Below are 23,028 nucleotides of genomic sequence, written 5' to 3'. Positions count from 1 at the left end.
ACTAAGTCGCGTCCAAATCTTTGCAGCCTCATGAACTGCAGCACACCAGGCTCCCCTGTCCTTCACTGTCTCCCAGAGTTTGCTCGAATTCATGTTCATTGAGCAGTTAGATGATATCTAACCATCTCATCCTCTGAATTTCCACACTAGCTATTTTGGGGGCTCATCTCTCAGACACAGAACTTATAAGGTGAAGTGCCAACCAATGTTTAAAGCAGCATTATTTACAATAGTCAAGCCATGGAAGCAACCTAAATGTCCATCAACAGATGAATAAATAAAGAAGAGGTGTATATATACACAGTGGAATACTACTCAGCCATAAAATAAAGAATGAAATAGTGCCATTTCATCAGCATGAGTGGACTAAGAGATTATCATACTAAATGAAGGAAGTTAGACAAATGTCATATGATATCACTTATATGTGGCATTTAAAATATAACACAAATGAATCAATCTATGAAACAGAAACAGACTCATAGACATAGAGAAAAGACTTTGGTTGCCAGGTGGGAGAAGGGGGTAGGGTAGGGGAGGGATGGGAGTTTGGGATTAGCAAATATAAATGATTATATTAATCTATAAAATGGATAGACAACAAGGTGATTACTGCATAGTACAGGGAACTATATTCAATATCTTATAATGAACCATATGGAAAAGAATATGCAATACAGCACACACACATACATACACATGATAATAACTGAATCACTTTGCTATACACCAGCAATTAACACAACACTGTAAGTCAACTGTACTTCAATAAAAAGATTTAAAAAGTTGAAGTACCAGCTTGGGTTCAAACCTTTCACTTCTTAGGGGGATGCTCGGGGTTGTGAATTCCCGCCCAGTTATGAGTTGCTGCTCTGAGGGTGGGGTTTATGGTGAGACAGTCTCTCAGCCTCTCCTCCCCATTGTGGTGTGGCCTGCCTTTCTTTTTCTCATTTGCTCAATGTGTAGGAGTAACTTATCTCGTTTTTTGGTTTCTTTCAGAGGAAACTGTTCCATATGCAGCTGTAGATTCGGGGTGTCTGTGGGTGGAGATCAGTTCAGGATGCACCTGTGTCACCGTTTTGAACTGGAACTGGTGGAGTTTCTTGTACCCACTGACACAGTTTTAATGATTTATCACCTCACAGCCGGGCTCCTCTCATCTTTACTCCCACCTGTTCCCTTTCCCATTATTTCAGAGCAAACATCAAATATATTATACACTTTATCACCTGGAAAAATTTTGACACAGGAGTTAAAACCAAATTCTTTGCTAATCTGTTTCACTTTGTGAAACATTCCTTTAAATGCCTATGTGAAGAAGGATTTTACTGGAGTGTCACAAGAGTAGACTACATCAAAATAAAGTACCAAGGTAGATGGATTTCTGATTTCCAGTCTTCCATCATCTTTTTAAATTTTTTAAACTTTTATTTATTTATTGGTTGCGCTGGGTCTTCGTTGCAACGCACAGACTCTTCATTGATGCATGCAGTTTTGGTGAGGGGAAGTTGCTCGTCCATTGTGGTGTGTGGCCTTCTCTTGGTGATGGCTTCTCTTGTTGGAGAGCGTGGGCTCTAGAGCTCAGGCTTTAGTAATTGTGGCCCATGGGCTTAGCTGTGCGTAGTATGTGAACCATGAACTTCCAGATGTTCAAGCTGGTTTTAGAAAAGGCAGAGGAACCAGAGATCAAATTGCCAACATCTGCTGGATCATCAAAAAAGCAAGAGAGTTTCAGAAAAACATCTATTTCTGCTTTATTGACAACACCAAAGCCTTTGACTGTGTAGATCACAACAAACTGTGGAAAATTCTGAAAGAGATGGGAATACCAGACGACCTGATCTGCCTCCTGAGAAATCTGTATGCAGGTCAAGAAGCAACAGTTAGAACTGGACATGGAACAACAGACTGGTTCCAAATAGGGAAAGGAGTATGGCAAATCTGTATAATGTCACCCTGCTTATTTAACTTATATGCAGAGTACATCATGCGAAATGCTGGGCTGGATTAAGCACAAGCTGGAATCAAGATAGCTGGGAGAAATATCAATAACCTTAGATACACAGGTAACACCACCCTTATGGCAGAAAGTGAAGAACTAAAGAGCCTCTTGATGAAAGTGAAAGATGAGAGTGAAAAAGTTGGCTTAAAGCTCAACATTCAGAAAACTAGGATTATGGCATCCGGTCCCATTACTTCATGGCAGATAGATGGGGAAACAATGGAAACAGTGACAAACTTTATTTTCTTGAGCTCCAGAATCACTGCAGATGGTGACTGCAGCCATGAAATTAAAAGATGCTTGCTCCTTGGAAGAAAAGCTATGACCAACCTAGACAGCATATTAAAAAGCAGAGACATCACTTTGCCAACAAAGGTCTGTCTAGTCAAAACTATGGTTTTTCTAGTAGTAATGTATGGATGTGAGAGCTGGACTATAAAGAAAGCTGAGTGCTGAAGAATTGATACTTTTGAACTGTGATGTTGGAGAAGACTCTTGAGAGTCTCTTAGATTGCAAGGATCCAACCAGTCAATCCTAAAGGAAATCAGTCCTGAATGTTCATTGGAAGGACTGATACTGAAGCTGAAACTCCAATACTTTGGCCACCTGATGTTAAGAACTGACTCATTTGAAAAGATCCTGATGCTGGGAAAGATTGAAGGCGGGAGGAGAAGGGGACAACAGAGGATGGGATGGTTGGATGGCATCACCGACTCAATGGATGTGAGTTTGAGCAAGCTCCGGGAGTTGCTGATGGACAGGGAAGCCTGGCTTGCTGTAGTCCATGGTGTTGCAGAGTTGGACACAACTGAGTGACTGAACTGAATTGAACTGAAGGCATGTGGAATGTTATTGGACAGGAGTGAACGTGTGTCCCCTGATTGGCAGGAGGATTCTTAGCCACTGGACCACTAGGGAGCTACCTTGCCTCTTTAAAAAAAAAAAATTCATTATTTTATCCAAGTTTATTGAAGTATAATTGACAAAATTGTAAGTCATTGAAAGTATACAGCAAAATGATAATCTGATATACATGTACATTGTGAAAGAGGTCTCCTCATTGACTAAATTAATGCATCCATTACCTCACTTTACTTATGAAAACATACAAGTTTTCCATCTTAGCAAGTTTCAGTTGTACAATACAGTGTTATCAACTATAGTCACCATATTACAAATTAGATTTTCAGACTTTATTCATCTTATAACTGAAAGTTTATGCTGTTTTTCTAACCTTGTCCTATTTCCCCCACTCTGTAGCCACTGGCAACCACTTTTTTACTCTGTTTCCATGAGATTGACTTTCATTTTCTTACTTCTTTAAAAACATTTCATTTAGCATAACGCCTTCTGGGTTCATCTATGTTGTTACAAATGACAAGATTTCTTTCTTTAAGGCTAAATAATGGTCCACTCTGTGTACATATATGTGCTCAGTCACTAGGTCATGTCCAACTCTTTGCGACCGCATGGACTATAGCCCACCAGGTTCCTCTGACCACGGGTTTTTCCAGGCAAGAATACTGGAGTTGGTTGCCATTTCCTACTTCAGTGTATGTATATATACATAGGGAAATGCAAATCACTACACACATGCCACATTTTCTTTATTTTCTTCATCCACTTAGGTTTTCTCTATACCATGTCTATTTGAATAATGATTTTATGAATGTGAGAGAACAAATATCACTTCAAGTTAATTATTTTGCTACCAAAGGAAATCAGAATATGTTCAGAAGTTGGATTGCTGGATCAAATGGTAGTTCAATTTTTAATTTCTGCACTGTTTTCTATAGTGCCTGTACAAGTTTACATTCCAACAGTGTACAGGAATTACCTTTTCTCCCATATTTGCCTGCATTTGTTATCTCATCTTTTTTTTATAATAGACTTCTAACCTGTGTAAGGTGGTTTCAGTTTGCATCTCCCCAGTGATAAGAGGGCAAGGAGAAGTGAGTGACAGAGAATGAGATGGTTAGATGGCATCACAGACTCAATGGACATGAGTTAGAGCAAACACCAGGAGAGGATGAAGAACAGGGAACCCTGGTATGCTGCAGTCTATGGAGTTGCAAAGAGCTGGACACGTCTTAGTGAATGAATAACAATTAGTGAGAATGAGTACTTTTTATGTATCTGTTAGCCATCTGTATTTTTTTATTGAATAATGTCTATTTAGATGTTTTACCCACTTTTAACTGGGGATTTTTTGGCTATTCAGTTGTGTATGTTCCAAGAATATTTTGAATATTAATCCCTTAACAGATATGTGGTTTGCAAATATATTCTTCTGTTTCATAGGTCGAATTTTCATTTTGTTGATGGTTGTTTTTGCTGTGTAGAATCTTTTTAGTTTGTAAAAGGATTAGGAATACTTAGGAGTAAATCACATTAGGAATACTTTAGGATGTAATCACATTTATTTTTGCTTTTGTTACCTTTTCTTTTGCTGTTAAATACAAAACATCACTGCAAAGACCAATGGCAAGTAGCTTCTTACCCATTATGTTTTCTTATGGGAGTTTTATGGTTTCAGGTTGTACATTGAAGTCTTTAATCCATTTTGAGTTGACTTTTCAGTATTTTGTAAGTAGTGATCCTGTTTCATTCTTTTTCATATGGTTATCCAATTTTCCAAACACCTTTTATTGAAGAGGTATCCTTTCCGAACTGTATATTCTTGACTCCTTTGTCATAAATTAATTGACCATATAACATGAGTTCATTTTGGGGGTCTCTATTCTGTTCCACATACTCCTTGGAGGAAAAGTTATGACCAACCTAGATAGCATATTCAAAAGCAGAGACATTACTTTGCCAACAAAGGTCCGTCTAGTCAAGGCTATGGTTTTCCAGTGGTCATGTATGGATGTGAGAGTTGGACTGTGAAGAAAGCTGAGCACCAAAGAATTGATGCTTTTGAACTGTGGTGTTGGAGAAGACTCTTGAGAGTCCCTTGGACTGTAAGGAGATCCAACCAGTCCATTCTGAAGGAGATCAGCCCTGGGATTTCTTTGGAAGGAATGATGCTAAAGCTGAAACTCCAGTACTTTGGCCACCTCATGCGAAGAGTTGACTCATTGGAAAAGACTCTGATGCTGGGAGGGATTGAGGGCAGGAGGAGAAGGGGACGACAGAGGATGAGATGGCTGGATGGCATCACTGACTTGATGGATGTGAGTCTGAGTGAACTCCGGGAGTTGGTGATGGACAGGGAGGCCTGGCGTGCTGAGATTCATGGGGTCGCAAAGAGTCGGACACGACTGAGCGACTGAACTGAACTGATTCTGTTCCACTGATCTATGTGTCAGTTTTTATGACTGTATCATACTGTTCTTTACAGACATTTCTCTAAATCCATTTTCTGTACACTTTCTCTCCCATTCATAATTAGTTGTGCAGACTGATGAGGCAAAAAAAGAAAAAAATTCCTTAAAAAAAACCTTGATCCTGTTTACATCACATGCAAAGTGAGAATTTTAAGTAGGTGTCATGGCAGAACTGGTTAAAAGTAAATACGGTCAAGTGACAGATACCTTTACCTTTCCAAATAGAAGTCCTTCCCCCCTCCTCTCTGGGAGAAATAACATTTTCAGGGCATAGACTGTGAAACAGCATGTAATGCAAAGACAGAAACAAATAAAAAATTTTTTATATTTGCAGCTGTTGAGACAATATTTCTGAGAGTTGAGGTTACCTCTAGCAGCAAAACCAGAGCCAGCTATTAAGCAGTTAGAATGCTGTAGTAATTGAGTACATGGCCATTTCTCTTTTAGCATGTTCTTTGGTCTCCTCTTCTAGAAGTTGTAGGTGTCTGTTTAGCTTGATTATCTGTCATCTTAATGAAGCTGCATCTACAACTGTCAGTCCTCTGAAGTTCCTTTAATAGTTGCATCCGTATTTGAAATGCCATACATGGAGTCACTTCTGACCAGCTGGCCATTTTGGCTAACAGCATTTTCCATTCACAGAGCGCTCTTTTTAGGCTGCCAGCTACATGACTTTCTTCATTTTGAGAGGTTGGAGGAGGTCTTTCTAAATCCAGAAAATTTAGTGATCTCTCACTTAGCATAAGTACATGATGTGGTATTTTTAGTGCCATAGCCTTAAAGGGAGTTGATTGTATAAGGTCAAGGTCTGCTTGTCTTGAAAATGGAATTCTGGCTACAACAATTCTCTCTGGAACTGCAGAATCACACTAGCATTTGAAACTCCTTCTTGGAATCCTTGTTCCAGGTCAGCATTTGGTGGTGCTACCTTTAATTTTTCCAGGACCCTCATTCACTAATGCCTTCAGTGAATGCCATTTCATACTGAATTTGACTAATGTCTGCCATCTGAGCAGCAGTGGGAGAAGGAAATGCTGCCCTACTCTAAATGTGTACCAACTACTGCTTGCTTTTTGGCACTATCTGCTTCTGTGCCTCATAATAAATCTTTCGACTTGTCTCAATATGCATATGCTGGATTTTGTCCCCCTGGGCCCACTGGAGGGTCCCTGGTGAGGGCTACCACCTGCTGGCTCCCTGTGCACTCCTATAGATGGTCTCAGAGGCCTCTGGCCCCGTGCATGGAGATGCCCAGGCAAATCACTGGCCAGAGAGCCAGGTTCCAAATTTTAAGATTTTTTCTATTTCTATGAAAAAAGCCTTTGGCATTTTCATAGGAATTGCATTGAATCTGTAGATTGCTTTGGGTTAGTTCAGTTCAGTCACTCAGTCGTGTCCGGCTCTTTGCAACCCCATGAACTACAGCACGCCAGGCCTCCCTGTCCATCACCAACTCCTGGAGTCTACCCAAACCCATGTCCATTGAGTCGGTGATGCCATCCGACTATCTCATCCTCTGTTGTCCCCTTCTCCTCCTGTCCTCAATCTTTCCCAGCATCAGGGTCTTTTCCAATGAGTCAGCTCTTTGCATCAGGTGGCCAAAGTATTGGAGTTTCAGCTTCAACATCAGTCCTTCCAATGAACACCCAGGACTGATCTCCTTTAGGATGGACTGGTTGGATTTCCTTGCAGTCCAAGGGACTCTCAAGAGTCTTCTCCAACACCACAGTTCAAAAGCATCAATTCTTCAGCACTCAGCTTTCTTTACAGTCCAACTCTCACATCCATACATGACTACTGGAAAAACAATAGCCTTGACTAGACGGACCTTTGTTGACAAAGTAATGTCTCTACTTTTTAATATGCTGTCTAGGTTGGTCAGTATGGACATTTTAATAATAATAATACCTCCAGTCCATGAACACAGAATATCTTTCCATTTATTTGTGTCATCTGTCCTACATTTTCAGTGTACAATTTCTCACCTTGGTAAAATTTATTCCTAAGTAGTCTTAATTTGTTTTTTGGGTAATTCATTGTTAGTGTATAGAGAAGAAATTGATTTTTTATATTGATTTTGTACTCTACAACTTTATTGAAATTGTTTATTATTCAGTTCAGTCGTTTAGTCGTGTCTGTTTGTGACCCCATGGACTGTAGCATGCCAGGCTTCCTTGTCCATCACAAACTCCCAAAGCTTGCTCAAATTCACGTCGATCAAGTCAGTGATGCCATCCAACCATCTCATCCTCTGTTGTCCCCTTTTCCTCCCACCTTCAGTCTTTCTCAGCATTAGGGTCTTTTCCAATGAGTCAGTTCTTCACATCAGGTAACCAAAGCATTGGAGTTTCAACTTCACCATCAGTCCTTCCAAAGAATATTCAGAACTGATTTCCTTTAGGATGGACTGGTTAGACCTCCATGCAGTCCGAGGGACTCTCAAGAGTCTTCTCCAATACCACTGTTCAAAAGCATCAATTTTTGGCACTCAGCTTTCTTTATAGTTCAACTCTCACATCCATACAAGCCTACTGGAAAAACCATAGCTTTGACTAGATGGACCTTTGTTGGCAAAGTAATGTCTCTGCTTTGTCTAGGTTGGTCATAACTTTTCTACCAAGGAGCAAGTGTCTTCTAATTTCATGGCTGCAGTCACCATCTGCAGTGATTTTGGAGCCCCCCAAAAAAGTCTGTCACTGTTTCCATTGTTTCCCCATCTATTTGCCATGAAGTGATGGGACTGGATGCCATGATCTTAGTTTTCTGAATGTTGAGTTTTAAGCCAGCTTTTTCACTCTCCTCTTTTCACTTTCATCAAGAGGCTCTTTAGTTCTTCACTTTCTGCCATAAAATTGATATTTCTTCTGGCAATCTTGATTCCAGCTTGTGCTTCATCCAGCCCAGCATCTTGTATGATACACTCTGCATATAAATTAAATAAGCAGGGTGACAGTATACAACCTTAACATGCTCCTTTCCCTGTTTGGAACCAGTCTGTTGTTCCATGTCCAGTTCTAATTGTTGCTTCCTGACCTGGATACAGATTTCTCAGGAAGCAGGTAAGGTGGTCTAGTATTCCCATCTCTTGAAGAATTTTCCAGTTTGTTGTGATCCACACAGTCAAAGGCTTTGGCAAGGTCAATGAAGCAGAAGTAGATGTTTTTCAGGAATTCTCTTGTTTTCTCAATGATCCAGCAGATGTTGGCAATTTGATCTCTGGTTCCTCTGCCTTTTCTAAATCCAGCTTGAACATCTGGAAGTTCACAGTTCACATACTGTTGAAGCCTGGCTTGGAGAATTTTGAGCATTACTTTACTAGCATGTGAGATGAGTGCAATTGTGCAGTAGTTTGAGCATTCTTTGGCATTGCCTTTCTTTGGGATAGGAATGAAAACTGACCTTTTCCAGTCCTGTGGCCACTGCTGAGTTTTCCAAATTTGCTGGCATACTGAGTGCAGCACTTTCACAGCATCATCTTTCAGCATTTGAAACAGCTCAGCTGGAATTCCATCACCTCCACTAGCTTTGTTTGTAGTGATGCTTTGTAAGGCCCACTTGACTTCGCACTCCAGGATGTCTGGCTCTAGGTGAGTTATCACACCATCGTGATTATCTGGGTCATGACAATCTTTTTTGTACAGTTCTTCTGTGTATTCTTGCCACCTCTTCTTAATATCTTCTGTTTCTGTTAAGTCCATACCATTTCTGTCCTTTATCGAGCCCATCTTTGCATGAAATGTCCCCTTGGTATCTCTGATTTTCTTGAAGAGATCTCTAGTCTTTCCCATTCTATTGTTTTCTCTATTTCTTTCAACTGATTACCGAGGAAGGCTTTCTTATCTCTCCGTGCTATTCTTTGGAACTCTGTTTATTCTTGGGCTGGTCAAAAAGTTCACTGGGGTTTTCCATAAGATATTACAGAGAAAACAACAAACTTTTTGGCCAACCCAATATTTCTAACAGTTTTTTTGTGGATTCTTTAGTGTTTTCTAAATACAGTATATCATCTGCTAACAGTGATAGTTTTACTTCTTCATTTCTAATTTGAATGCCTTTTATTTCTGTTTCTTGTCTAGTTGCTCTGGCTTCCAGTACTGTGTTGAATAAAATTGGTGACAGTGGTGTCCTTGTGTTAGAGGAAAGCTTTCCGCATTGCACCATTGCGTAGGTTGTTTTCTGTGGGTTTGACATATATGGCCTTTATTATGTTGATGTGCAGTGCCTCAATACCCAGTTTGCTGACTTTTTAAATCACAAATGGTTGTTGAATTTTGTCAAATGCTCTTTCTGCATCTATTGAGATGATGATATGATCTTTATCCTTTATTTTGTGAATGTGGTATATGTCATGTTTTATTTTATTGACATGAACCATCCATGTACCGCTGGAATAAATCCAATTTGATCCTTTTAATCTATTGTTGAATTCAATTTGCTAATACTTTATGAGGAGTTTTGTAACTGTTCATCAGGAATACAGGCCTGTAGTTTCTTTCTTTGTACTGTCTTTGTCTGCCTTTGATAAGGTAAAGCTGACCTTGTAAAAATAATGTGAAAGTGTTATTTCCTTTTCTGTTTTTTTGGAAGAGATTGAGATGGATTAGTATTAATTAGTCTTTAAATGTTTTGTGGAATTCACCAGTGAAACTGTCTGTCCCTGAACTTTTTTTTTTTTTTTGCTGGGAGATTTCCGATTACTGGTTCAGTTTCCTTACTAGTAATTTATTCTGTTTTCCTGTTTCCTCATGATCCAGTCTTGCTAAGTTTTTTCTAGGAATTAGTCCATTTCTTCTAAGTTATCCAACTTGCTGGCATGTAAGAAATTCATAGTGGTCTTTATGATCTTTTGTATTTTTGTGGTATCAGTTGTAATATCTCCTTTTTCATTTATGTCTTGATGTAAGTTCTCTTTTTCTTAGTAAGTCTGATTAAACGTTTGTCTAGTTAATCTTATTTTAAAAACAGCTCTTAGTTTCATTAATCTTTTCTGTTGTCTTTTTAATCTCTATTTCATTTATTTCCACTCCCTGTTACTTCCTTCCTCTTGCCTAGCTTGGAGCTTACTTTGGTGGGACTGGGCTCAGTCCACTCTTTGCAACCCTATGGACTATATATAGCCTGCCAGGCTTTTCTGTCCTGGAATTTTTCAGGCAAGAATACTGGAGTGGGTTGCCATTTCCTCCTCCAGTGGAACTTAGTTTATTCCTCTCTAATTCCTCAAGATATAAAGATAGTTGTTCAAGATGTTCTTTCTTCATGTAAGTGTTTATCACTATAAACTTCCCTTTTAGAACTGCTTTTGCTATATCTTGTAAGTTTTGCTATGTTTTGTTTCCATTTTCATTTGTCTCAAAGTATTTTTTTATTTCTTCTTTGATCCAGTGGTTGTTCAGGAGTATGTTGTTTAATGTCAACATATTTGTGAACTCTCCAATTTTCTTCTTACAGTTGATTTCTAGTTTCATACAATCATGTTTGAAAAAGATGCCAGATAGGATTTCAATCATTTTAAATTTATTAAGACATGTGGCCTAACATATGATGTATCCTGAAGAATGTTCTGTGTGAGCCTGAGAAAAGTGCGCATTTGATTCTTGTTCAGATGGAAAGTTATGTCTTTCAGGTTCATCTCGTCCAACATGCAGTGTAAGTCCAATGTTTTCTTGCTGATTTTTCTGGCTAAATGATCTGTTTTTGAAAGTGGAGTATTTAAGTTCCCTGATATTACACTGCTCTTTTTCTCCCTACACAATCATTATTTGCTTTATATATATTTAAGTATTCTTGTTTGGGGCTCATATTTACAACTGTCACATCCTTTTGATTAACTGGCTTATCTTTTATGACCTTTTTGTCTCGTTAAATTTTTTAGGTTGAAGTTTATTTTGTTTAATGTAAGTACAGCTACCTTTGTTTTCTGTTTTCATTTGCAAAGAATATGCTTTGACATCCCTTCACTTTTCAGTCTGTGTGTGTCCTTTAAGCTGGTGAGACTCTCAGTCCACATATAGTTTGGCTTTGATTTTTTTCCATCAGGCACTTTGTCTTTTGATCAGACAATTTAATCCATTTACATTTCAAGTTTAAAAACTGTTTATTGAAGAATAGTTGATTTACAGTATTTAGCTTCAGGTGTATCACTTTGTGAGTCAGTGTTTGCAGATTATACTCTTACAGATTATTGTAGGATAAATCACTATAATTCCCTTTGCTGTACATTATATCCTTGTTGCTTTTCTGTTTTGTATGTATTAGTTTGTTAACCTCGTACCCCTAATTTGCCCCTCTTCCCTTCCATCTCCCCTTTGGTGACCATAGTTTATTTGCTGTACCTGTTAGTCTATTTCTATTTTGCATATACATTCATTTGTATTATTTTTTTAGATTCTATTTATACGTGATATTATATAGTACAGTATTTGTCTTTCTCTGACTTACTTCACTCTCCATAGTATTTCCTAGGTCCATTCACATTGCTGCAAATAGCAGTATTTTATTCCTTTTTATGGTTAAGTATACATATAGTATATATACATTGTATATACATATACATACACACATACATATCTATATGTGTGTGTTTATATATAGGTAGATTTTGTTGGTTTTTTAGTCACCAAGTCATATCCAACTCTTTGCAACCTCATAGACTTTAGCCCATTAGGCCCCTCTGTCCATGGGATTGCCCAGGCAAGAATACTGGTGTGGGTTGCCATTTCCTTCTCCAGGGTTCTTCCCAGCCTGGGGATTGAATCCACATCTCCTGCATTAGCAGGCAGATTCTTTACCACTGAGCCACCAGGGAAGAGGATAGATAGAGATATGTAGAAAACACATCTCCTCAATCCAATCATCTCCTGATGGGCACTTGAGTTTTGAGTTACTTCCATGTCTTGACTCCTAGTTAAGTTCAGTCGCTCAGTCATGTCCAACTCCTTGCTGTCCCATGGACTGCTGCGCCCTAGGCCTCCTTGTCCATCACCAACTCCCGGAGTCCACTCAAACTCATGTCCATTGAGTTGGTGATGCCATCCAGTCATCTCATCCTCTGTTGTCTGCTTCTCCTCCCACCTTCAATCTTTCCCAGCATCAGGGTCTTTTCAAGTGAGTCCGCTCTTTGCATCAGATGGCTAAAGTATTGGAGTTTCAGCTTCAACATCAGTCCTTCCAATGAATATTCAGGACTGATTTCCTTTAGGATGGACTGGTTAGATCTCCTTACATTCCAAGGGACTCTCAAGAGTCTTCTCCAAAACCACAATTCAAAAGCATCAATTATTTGGCACTCAGCTTTCTTAGTCCACTCTGAGTCCACTCTAGTCCACTCTAGTCCAACTCTCACATCCATACATGACTGCTGGAAAAACCATAGCTTTGACTAGATGGACCTTTGTTGACAAAGTAATGTCTCTGCTTTTTAATATGCTATCCAGGTTGGTCATAACTTTCCTTCCAAGGAGTAAAGCGTCTTTTAATTTCATGGCTGCAGTCATCATCTGCAGTGATTTTGCAGCCCAAAATGATAAAGTCAGCCACTGTTTCCACTGTTTCCCCATCTATTTGCCATGAAGTGATGGGACTAGATGCCATGATCTTAGTTTTCTGAATGTTGAGCTTTAAGCCAACTTTTTCACTCTCCTATTTCACTTTCATCAAGAGGCTCTTTAGTTCTTATTCACTTTCTGCCATAAGGGTGTCATCTGTATATCTGAGGTTATTGATATTTTCCTGGCAATCTTGATTCCAGCTTGTGCTTCATCCAGCCCAGCATTTTTCATGATGTACTCTGCATATAAGTTAAATAAGCAGGGCGACAATATACAGCCTTGGCATACTCCTTTTCCTATTTGGAGTCAGTCTGTTGTTCCATGTCCAGTTCTAACTGTTGCTTCCTGACCTGCATACAGGTTTCTCAAGAGGCAGGTCAGGTGGTCTGGTATTCCTATCTCTTTCAGAATTTTCCACAGTTTATTGTGATCCACACAGTCAAAGGCTTTGGTATAGTCAATAAAGCAGAAATAGATGTTTTTCTGGAACTCTCTTGCTTTTTCCATGATCCAGCAGATGTTGGCAATTTGATCTCTGGTTCCTCTGCCTTTTCGAAAACCAGCTTGAACATCTGGAAGTTCACGGTTCACGTATTGTTGAAGCCTGGCTTGGAGAATTTTGAGCATTACTTTGCTAGCGTGTGAGATGAGTGCAATTGTGTGGTAGTTTGAGCATTCTTTGGCACTCTTGTTTAGTAATGCTAATATGAACATTGGGGTGTATATAACTTTTTAAATTTGTGTTTTTGTTTAATCCCAACCCAGGGAGTGGAATTGCTTGGTCCAATTTTTTATGATAACTGTTCTAACATGTGTGAGGTGATGTCTCATTTTCATTTTGCATTTGTTATATTCATAAATTTTGTGATTTCTATTTAGCAATTTTTAATATTTTCTATCTTTGTTGCAATTCCTTGTTCATGCATTGATCTTTTGACCTCGGTGAGCATTTTTACAACCACTGTTTTGAACTCTCAGGTAAGTCACTTCGTTCATTAGATCTGTTCTGGGTATTTATCATGGCACATCTGGAACATTACCTTTGTTTCTTTTTTATTGTCTCTATGCATTATACAAAACAGCCACCTCTTCCAGTCTTGAATGAATGGTCTCTTGTAGGAGATGAACCCTGTTGCTCAGCCCAGCCTGAGCTCTTAATTGGCTTTCAACCTTTTGTGACTATTTTCTTTGAGCCTACTTCTTTGCCTTTAGTGGCTTATTTAGAGGATATGCTAAGGCTTGTATATCCAAAGGTGGGGACTACAGTTAGCACCTAGATGCAGGCTGATTAGATCCTGGACCCTGAGGCTGCAGCTGAGAGCATGTAGTTAAGCCCTGTGCAGGGAGAAAAGGAAATGGGCTTTTTTTTTTTTTTTTTTTTTACCTGTTCCCTTTGTGCTGAGCACAGGTGTACAGTCACTAGGGATTAGGGGTGGTGGTACCTGCATCCATTAAGAATTGTATTTTGTTTGCTATAATCCTGTAGAATTCACGAATGCAAGCCCCATTGGCTTTCAAAACCAGATGACCCAGGGACAGTTCCTTGGGTATCAGACATAAAAGTTGGGGCACAGTGTAAAAACTCCTTCCAGGGAGATACTAGTGATTGGAGTGGGCTGGAAGGAGATGGGAGAGGTGTCCTTCAACTTCCCCAGTCTCTGGGGAAGACTGCCGCTGCCCCTAGCACCTGCTAGAGTAGGAGCTAGGTCTTAGGCAGCAGCTTTTAAAGCATGTGGATAAGCCTTTTACAGGGGAAGACAGGGAGATGGACTATTTTACCTGCTTCCTCTGCACCTGGCCCTGAGGGTCAGGTCACAGTGAGCTGTGACCATCAAGAATGTTTATTTTCTATAGCTTTGTGGATCTCATAAACACATGCCCTGTTGGCTTTCAGGGCTAAGGATTTTGGGGAACCTGTACCTCAAGTGGGAGTCTTCAAAGTTAAGAGTACTAGAGGTGGAGTCTGAATGCTTCAGTGCTCAGGGAGAAGCTAAGAACTGGGAGTTCTCTCCTGATGCAGTGCTGTGCCAGGGTTGGGATGTATCATGAGAGTGATCTCAGCCTTTCCTACTATTTTGGTATTTTCTCGTTTGTTTAATATGTAAGAGCTGCTCAGCTAGCTTCTGGATCTTTTTTAGAAGGAACTGTTCTACATGTGTGTACATCTGGCATATCCATGGGAGGAGGAGAGGCGCTCTAGAGCCTCCTTGGTCATCTTTACCTTGGGTGAATTACCATGGGTGATTGAGAATGGCTTCATCTACAAGGGAAGACAGACTCCTTGTCTGTCCCCTTTGAAGTTGAATCTGGTTTTAAAAATTGTGGCCATTATTGTTAATTTTAATTGTAATGTGAGAAGGCTCTTCTGCACTTCTAGACACCTTCCTTATGAGTCATTTCTACATTCTTTTTTTAAATGTTTTTAATTGGAGAATAATTGCTTTACAATATTGTGTTGGCCTCTGCCATACAGCAACATGAATCAGCCATAGGTATATATGTCCCCCCTCTCTTGAACCGCCCCCCAACTCCCCCGCATCCCACCCTTCTAGGCTGTCACAGAGCACTGGGTTGCACTCCTCTTGTCACACAGCAAATCCCCACTGGCTGTCTATTCTGCACAGTAATGCTACTCTCAGTTCGTCCGTCTCCTTCCCCCACTGTGTCCACAAGTCTGTTCTGTGTCTCCGTTGCTGCCCTGCAAATAGGTTCATCAGTACCGTCTATCTAGATTCCATATATATGTGTTAGTATACAGTATTCTCTTTCTGACTTCCCTCTGTATAATAGGCTCTAGGTTCATCCAGTCTCATTAGAACTGACTCAAATGTGTTCCTTTTTATGGCTAATATTCCCTTGTATATATGTACCACGGCTTCTTTACCCATTCATCTGTTGATGGACATCTAGGTTGCTTCTGTGTCCTGGCTACTGTAAATAGTGCTGCAGTGAACATTGGGGTACTTGTGTCTTTTTCAATTATGGTTTCCTCAGGGTAATATGCCCAGTAGTGGGATTGTTGGGTCATATGGTAATTTTATTCTTAGTTTTTTAAGGAATCTCTGCACTGTTCTCCATGGTGGCTGTACCAATTTACATTTCCATCAACAGTGTAGGAGGGTTCCCTTTTCTCCACACCATCTCCAGCATTTATTGTTTGTAGCTTTTTTGATGATGGCCATTCTGACCAGTTTGAGGTGATACCTCTTGTGGTTTTGATTTGCATTTCTCTAATAAAGAGCAATGTTGAGCATCTTTTCATGTTTATTGGCTTTTTGTATGCCTTCTTTGGAGAAATGCCTATTAAGGTCTTCTGCCTACTTTTTAATTGGGTTGTTTGTTTTCTGGTATTGAGCTGCATGAGCTGCTTGTGATTAATCCTTTGTCAGTTTCATTTGCAATTATTTTCTCCCATTCTGAGGGTTGTCTTTTCACCTTGTTTATTGTTTCCTTTGCTGTGCAAAAGCTTTAAATTTTAATTGGGCCCCATTGTTTATTTCCATTACTCTAGAGGATCTTGCGTATACGTCAGAGTGTTCTGCGTATGTTTTCCTTTAGGAGCTTTATAGTTTCTGGACTGACATGTAGGTCTTTAATCCATTTTATCTTTGTGTATGGTGTTAGGAAGTGTTCTAATTTTATTCTTTTTACACCCAGTTGTCCAGTTTTCCTACCACCAGTTGCTGTAGAAATTGTCTTTTCCCCATTGTTTATTCAAGCCTCCTTTATCAACGATAAGGTACCCATAAGTGTGTGGGTTTACCTCTGGGCTTCTATCTTGTTCCACTGGTCTATATTTGTTTTTGTGCTAGTACCATACTGATTTCTACATTCTTGTATATTAAATACTGTGTGTGACAGACTTACTAAGGAATATCAAAGCTACAACTGGGAGGAATTAGGTGGTCATGAGTTGTGAAACATAATCAGATTTATCGTATCGATTACTGTGACTACTTGTGAGGAACATTTTGGCCCCTCTTATCATGAACACTTCTGGATTAGAATATCTGAGATAGAACTCAGAAATGTGCATTTTGACAGGCTTTCCAGGTGATTATTTTGTAGACTAAAGTTGGAGTTCCTGCGGTCCTCTGGAATGTTTCATTGTGCTATTTTGTTGACATCATTTGCTAGTTTTTGCACCTACTAGTTTATTCTCTTGCCACGTGTTTTGCTACTAGATGAACTTCACATCTAATTTGATATGCAGTTCAATTCCTTAGGCACGCTCCTTCCCCAGAGGAATACTGGTATTCTGATTCTACGAACCAACAGCGGAAGCAATACAGTGTCACTTTTTCTGTCCCGAAAATGTGGGGAGTCGGGGACAGAGGGCATTAAGAAGCTGCTTTGTATTTTTCAAAAGTTCCTCACGTGACTTTGATATAGAAACTTTTGTATAGTTTTTTTACAACTTTGTTATTTATCCTGCTATTCTGTTTTTATACCAAATCACAAGTAGAATTGCTTTTCTTATAAATATCTTTAACAAATCAACCCATTTTAATTTAGATTTTAGCATTAGTTATGGTTTCTTTTTCTAATAGGTCTCATCTTTAAGAAATGAAAAGCGAGGCTCATCATATCTCGTCTCTGCCCCAGAAGGTGGTTCAGTGGAATTTGTTGACCAGCATTCTCAGGGCACAGGAGCATATTACATGGAAACCTACTTAAAAAAGAAGAGAGTGTACTGAGTTAAGTTCTCTCCTTATAAACTCATAAGGTTCTTTGCAGTATCTCTGCTGTTCATCGCTGCCTTAACTACATTCAGACTAGCCATATCCTTTAAATTACGGGTTTATAACTTCCCAGAACGAACTGTGTTGTGCAGCAGGCAGAATTGCCAAGTCAAAAAAGTAAGTAGCAATAACAGACATCAGTTGAGGACATATTCCACTAGAATTAGACACATCTTAATCAATGTGCTATTAACTTAGTCCATTGGGGAAATTAACATATATTCCAATATTCCTTGTTTAGGACTGGGAATAATTTTGACACCATATATAGAAGTGTGAAGCAATAAAATGGGAAACAGTCTTGGTTTCCCAAGCCTTAGAATAAATTTCTGATAAGCCAATGTGCATTTCAATTTACTTTATCTGGAAGTAATCTCATTCACAAATTTTTAGAACTTTTACTAGAATTAGAGTGCAAGTACAAAAATGCAGTGACTGGTAATATTATACTCTACATGAAAACTTCATTATCACCCCCCCCGATACCAGTCATGTGTTGTAAAACTCAAACACAGAGGTGACATCCAAGGTATATACCACTACCGATGCTTTACGCTTAATATATTATTTACCACTAATACCCCTTGTAGGGGGGAAAAGGTATTTTTTTAAGTAGCTTTGGTGATCTAGTAATAATTTCAGGGGTTGGCAAACTACTCCCTGTGGTCAAATTCAGTCCTCCACCTGTTTTTGTACTGCCTGCAAGCTAAGAATGATGTTTACATTTTTAAATGTTTGGAGGAAAAAAAAGTATGACTTGAAATTCATATTTCAGTGTCCATACATAAAATTTTATTCAAACACAACCATGCTTATTCACTTACATATCATCTATGGCTAATTTTTGTGCTACAGTGGCAGAGCTGAGTAGCTGCAAAGCATAAAATATTTACTATCTGGCCCTTTATAAAGTTCACAGACTCCTGATCTAATACCATTCATTCCCTAATCCTTTTATTTTACACCTACAAAAAGACTTAAATTTTGCAAGTAAGTGGCAAGAAACATAGGTTTCTAAGTCTTGTTTCGTATAATAGTGATGATTAATTTACACGTTTTGGTCATCAAATGCCCTATTTCCACAGTAAAGCAGTCAATTCTGCCATTTCTAAAGGGGTCTTATGAGGTAACAGTATTTATAACCATTCTTAGATAATAAGCTATACCTCTCTCTCTGCTTTGTTTCTTATTCAGTTGCAGTGTGTTAGGCTGAAAAATTACCCAGGTGTTTAACCCAATTTTATCCAGCTTCCTTTCGAAAGAACTGTGTTTACTGCACATAACTTTTGACATCACCATTTCCTGAAGACCTTGGTATTCAAAATGCATGAGAAACCCTTTTGCTATCCAGAATGTCTAAGTTTGTTCTTTGTTATGAGACACTAATTGATGATGTAGAATTGAGGGGTCTCAGTGATCCTAGTCTTTTTGAAATCAGATCTTTAAGTATCTTGTATTTGAGGGACTTTATAATAGAGGGTATCACTCCTGTTTTAGAAGTTTAAAACTGGTATATATGATTTGTAATGTATTGCTTATATTAACTTCTACTGGCAAATGACAGCTAGAAAGTTAAACTAAGATAATTTCCAGTAAGTATACTACCTATAAATAACCAAATCAGGATGGGCATCACTCAGTTCTGACTCAGCAGATGAAAAATGGGTTCCCCATGCTCTGCACTTCTTGTTTTCCTGTTGCATTGAGCCTCTTCAGTGCTTTGTCATAACTCTATGACAGGAGAAGAAAGCGAAGATGGAAATTGTAGAAATATAAGCAGAAAGAGGTTGAAAGAACTAAAAGGTACTTTGAGTTAACAGGTGTGGGTCTGCCATCCATACTGGCCTGTGCCCCACTGGGACATGAGAGACATGACACATGACTCAGTGGTGTTAGTATAAGGACCATTACCCATGCTCTCCCCACCAGTCCATACTGTTGTTTTTCTATGTAAACAAATTGTTTGTAATGCTTTGAAAATGAACTCTTAATATTAAAAGGCATATGCATGTGAAGGCTCCATATATTTATTTGTATAAAGAGTAAACAAAGTGCATAGAGAGTGGCCACAGGTTTGATACAGACAGAGACATTTGTGATGCAGGGTTATTGAACAGATTTATAAATGGCAAGTTTATTGCTGCCATCCAATCAATACATAAAACTCTTTTCAGGATCAAGGGGGAAAAATAATGATATCAAACAAATAATAGACAGCATCAACAGAAAGTTTTGCAGACTCTTGGTCAAAAAAGATCTACAGTTCACATTGAATCAGATTTGACATTTTGATTACCCAGCAGTCTCCAAGCAAACTGAAAACCGCCTAGTGGATCCTGAACTCCATAGTCTTCTGGCTGGGTCTTTCAAGTTTTGCACAATAGGGTGATGGTCAAAATAGTGATCGACTCTTGTAGATGTATGGTAAGTACTGAAACACTCTAAGAACAGTGCAATGTACATGGTATATTTGCAATCAGCATCCAGAACCAATTCTGGAACAGCTTGCCCCAAAGTGGTAGAGTTACAAAAGGATATACACTGACATTTCTGAAAAGCATGTATGCAGGTTGTTGGCCTCGGTTCTGATTAAAGGGTATACTGTTTAGGGAAGCACTGGCACAGGTTTAGTTCTCAAGAATTAATGTCATGCAGCAAAGTGTCTATTCCACAGCTGCCCCTCTGGGTATGTATGACCAGTCTTCTCAAAAATGGGTACCACTGGTCACCCAAGGGGACAGGAGCTAAGCCACTGCAAAAACAACTCAAAGTTTATGTCCTACTGTTGACAGGAATACACTCATCTTTGTATAGAGACAATAGTATACTAACTGGTATCTATATTTCAAGAATGTTTCATCTATCATGGTATAGATATTGAAATTTGAGGGCATATTAGAGTATTGGCTAAATTCATCAATCCTTATCTTTATGTGCCAGAAAAATATTTATTTCATATCAACTGGCAGCTAAGAAAAAGCAATCATCTTGAGACTCTACTTTGGTCAGCTCCTCTTGTTTTGAGAAATCCCATTCTGGTTTTCAACTGTGATGGTAAACTAACCAAACAGTGATATAGTCTTTCCAAAAGGAGGAGTGCTTAAGTGCTTTCCAATATTTTGGTTGTCACTATGTTACAGGTATCAAATTGAAAGAGGAAGTACTTACACATGTTAAGCATGTGTAATATGCTTAATATGTGCCTTATATATGGATACGTACCCTGGTATCTTTTTAGACAGAATACAAACTTTTTTTCCAGTAACAATTTTTGTAAATGGCTTGGGTACTGGTTGGGGGTAGGAGGACACATTAGAATTTAAATGTTACTCATGCTTCTTAGAAGTGCTTCAAATCCTTCAATAAGGTTCTGAAAGGTTGTCCGATTAGATGGTTGAAATTCCCAACACTTTCGCATATGTTGATAAACCTATTTAAAAAAAAAAACAGTAAAAAAATGTTTAGGAGCTTTTTTTTTTTAAGTATAGAAACATCAAGAACATAATTTTGAAAATGTGAATGAGTTTCCTTAAGTCCTACTATAAAACAAGAGTATTTGAATAACTTAAAATATAGAAAATGTGGCACATCTGTAAGTATTAAATATTAATACTTAATATTATTCATAAGTATTTTAATATTTGAGAAGTTCATGGCTTAACTGACCTTGCAAAAAATCCAGGCCACAAATTACTGTAAGCCAATTTAAGGGTGACGTTATAGCTCAGTTTAGACTACAGATTTCCATACTGGCTGCTTCATTCTTTGGCTCATACATACTATTCAATGTACTTAAATAGTCTAAAGAATTAGTCTTAAAGCAGTTCAGTTAGAAATACAGAAAACTGATTGTCACAATAAGGTAACGTCAAAATACGCTCCTCGCGGGTGCTCACTGAGGTAAGCCTACTGTTGAAGGGAGTTCCTTCCTTGAACAGTGTGTGGTTGTCATTTGCCCCAAAGATGGTTTTCTCAGGTGGCCGAAATTCAGCATCAGAAATCTATTTTAAAATGCAAGCAGTGAAAACAGTTTTATTATACTGCGAAATGGCCCATAAATACCTCATCTGGACAGTTCGGTGGACATGGCAAGCGTTTTCCTTCTTTTAATGTATTCACGAGTCTTGTTACCGTCATCTGACCATGAGTTGGGCCTATCATTTTCAGGAACAACTATGAAAAATAAAAATCAAATGAAATATTTTACTTTTTGCACATATTTATATAAACTCCAGAGAGGTTAAAGTAGGATTTCTAGAATTGGAAATGAAAACAAACAGGCTTTTCTCCTTAGTAACTCAAAGTCCAGGATGCTTTTCCTTTCCATTACAATACACTGACTGATTCTTTATGAACTAAACTTACAAAGCAGAGGGATGGACACATTTTCATTGGGGGCCAGATTCAAACAAAGGACAAGTCTGACTTACGGCCATGGGACTGGAATCTGAATCACAGTAAGTAAGCAGCTCATGCAGAGTCACTCCGAAAGACCAGACATCAGAGGCGATATAGAACTTACACTGAATTAAACATTCTGGAGCATACCTGAAAGAGAGCAGAACATGAAACTTCATTTCCTGGGAAGGACATACCAAAAAACATGAGAGTAACTCAGCCTAGAGAGCTGACTTCTTAGAATATAACATTCGAAGACACGTAAGTGTATGCTATATGTTAGTCACACATCTGCTGCCCCGGTGCACACCTGGCGTGAACAGTAGCCCTGTGGGCCCTCAGTTCACACAGCACAGGCTCTCCCTGGGGAGGGGTGTGGGAGGAGGCGATGACCACAGGCCCAGATTTTATCTGCCTGCAAGGTCACAGTGAGTGAGTAGTGACCTAACTGCCCAGTCCTCTTACAGTATCTGCTGCTTTGGTGAATGTTACCCATTGCCTGAGCCAGAAATTGAGATATTCCCATATCCGGTCTCAGAAATACTTCTCAAACCTACTCACTGCTCCTAAACCCCACCATCACTGTCCAAATCACAGCCCTAGTTCATGCCGTCAATGCCCCTCGCCAAATCAGACTCCCGGCTTCAATCTTGCTCCTCTCCTTCCCATAATGATCTTTTTATTTATTTATTTTTTCCATAGTGATCTTTTTAAACAGAAGCCCCATCCTTAATCCTTCTAACAGCACCCCAAAACCCCAGCTCCAAAACTCAAGTGTCTAGGGCATTGCCTTAGCAACTGCAGAGACCTTTTATCATCCAGGCACGTCGAGCTGATTCCAGTTCCTGGGACAGCCACTGCTCTATCTCACTCTTGCCAACACACACATGCCTCCTTCTATCCATCTTTACAACCCTCCAGGAATCTTTTAAGGACTTAGCCTAACAGAACTTCCAGAAAAACCAAGCCCGAACACTTCTATGATTATGGCACCATGAAACTAGCTGCC

The 23,028-nt window shown here is 39.1% G+C and overlaps 2 protein-coding genes and 1 pseudogene across 5 annotated transcripts in view; 1 reads left to right on the top strand and 2 right to left on the bottom strand.

Moving 5' to 3' along the window:
- RAVER2 (ribonucleoprotein, PTB binding 2) overlaps positions 1-19,636 on the top strand; it is a 137,132-nt gene extending 117,496 nt beyond the window's left edge. For both annotated transcript variants that reach the window (XM_027537019.1, XM_027537018.1), the window contains exon 12: positions 17,430-19,636. In XM_027537019.1, the coding sequence (XP_027392820.1) occupies positions 17,430-17,576 (147 nt within the window). In that variant the 3' untranslated portion in view covers positions 17,577-19,636. The remainder of the gene's footprint in view (positions 1-17,429) is intronic.
- LOC113889776 lies at positions 5,287-6,644 on the bottom strand (annotated as a pseudogene).
- Positions 19,629-23,028, bottom strand: part of JAK1 (Janus kinase 1) — a 256,351-nt gene continuing 252,951 nt past the window's right edge. For all 3 annotated transcript variants that reach the window (XM_027537017.1, XM_027537014.1, XM_027537015.1), the window contains 3 exons: positions 22,052-22,169; positions 21,684-21,794; positions 19,629-21,051 (listed from right to left, as the gene is read on the bottom strand). In XM_027537017.1, the coding sequence (XP_027392818.1) occupies positions 20,941-21,051; positions 21,684-21,794; positions 22,052-22,169 (340 nt within the window). In that variant the 3' untranslated portion in view covers positions 19,629-20,940. The remainder of the gene's footprint in view (positions 21,052-21,683; positions 21,795-22,051; positions 22,170-23,028) is intronic.

This window comes from Bos indicus x Bos taurus, chromosome 3, assembly GCF_003369695.1.
Source record: "Bos indicus x Bos taurus breed Angus x Brahman F1 hybrid chromosome 3, Bos_hybrid_MaternalHap_v2.0, whole genome shotgun sequence".
Taxonomy (NCBI): Eukaryota; Metazoa; Chordata; class Mammalia; order Artiodactyla; family Bovidae; genus Bos; species Bos indicus x Bos taurus.
Note: the sequence above shows the minus strand (reverse complement) of the source record. Positions and strands in the feature narration are given on the sequence as shown.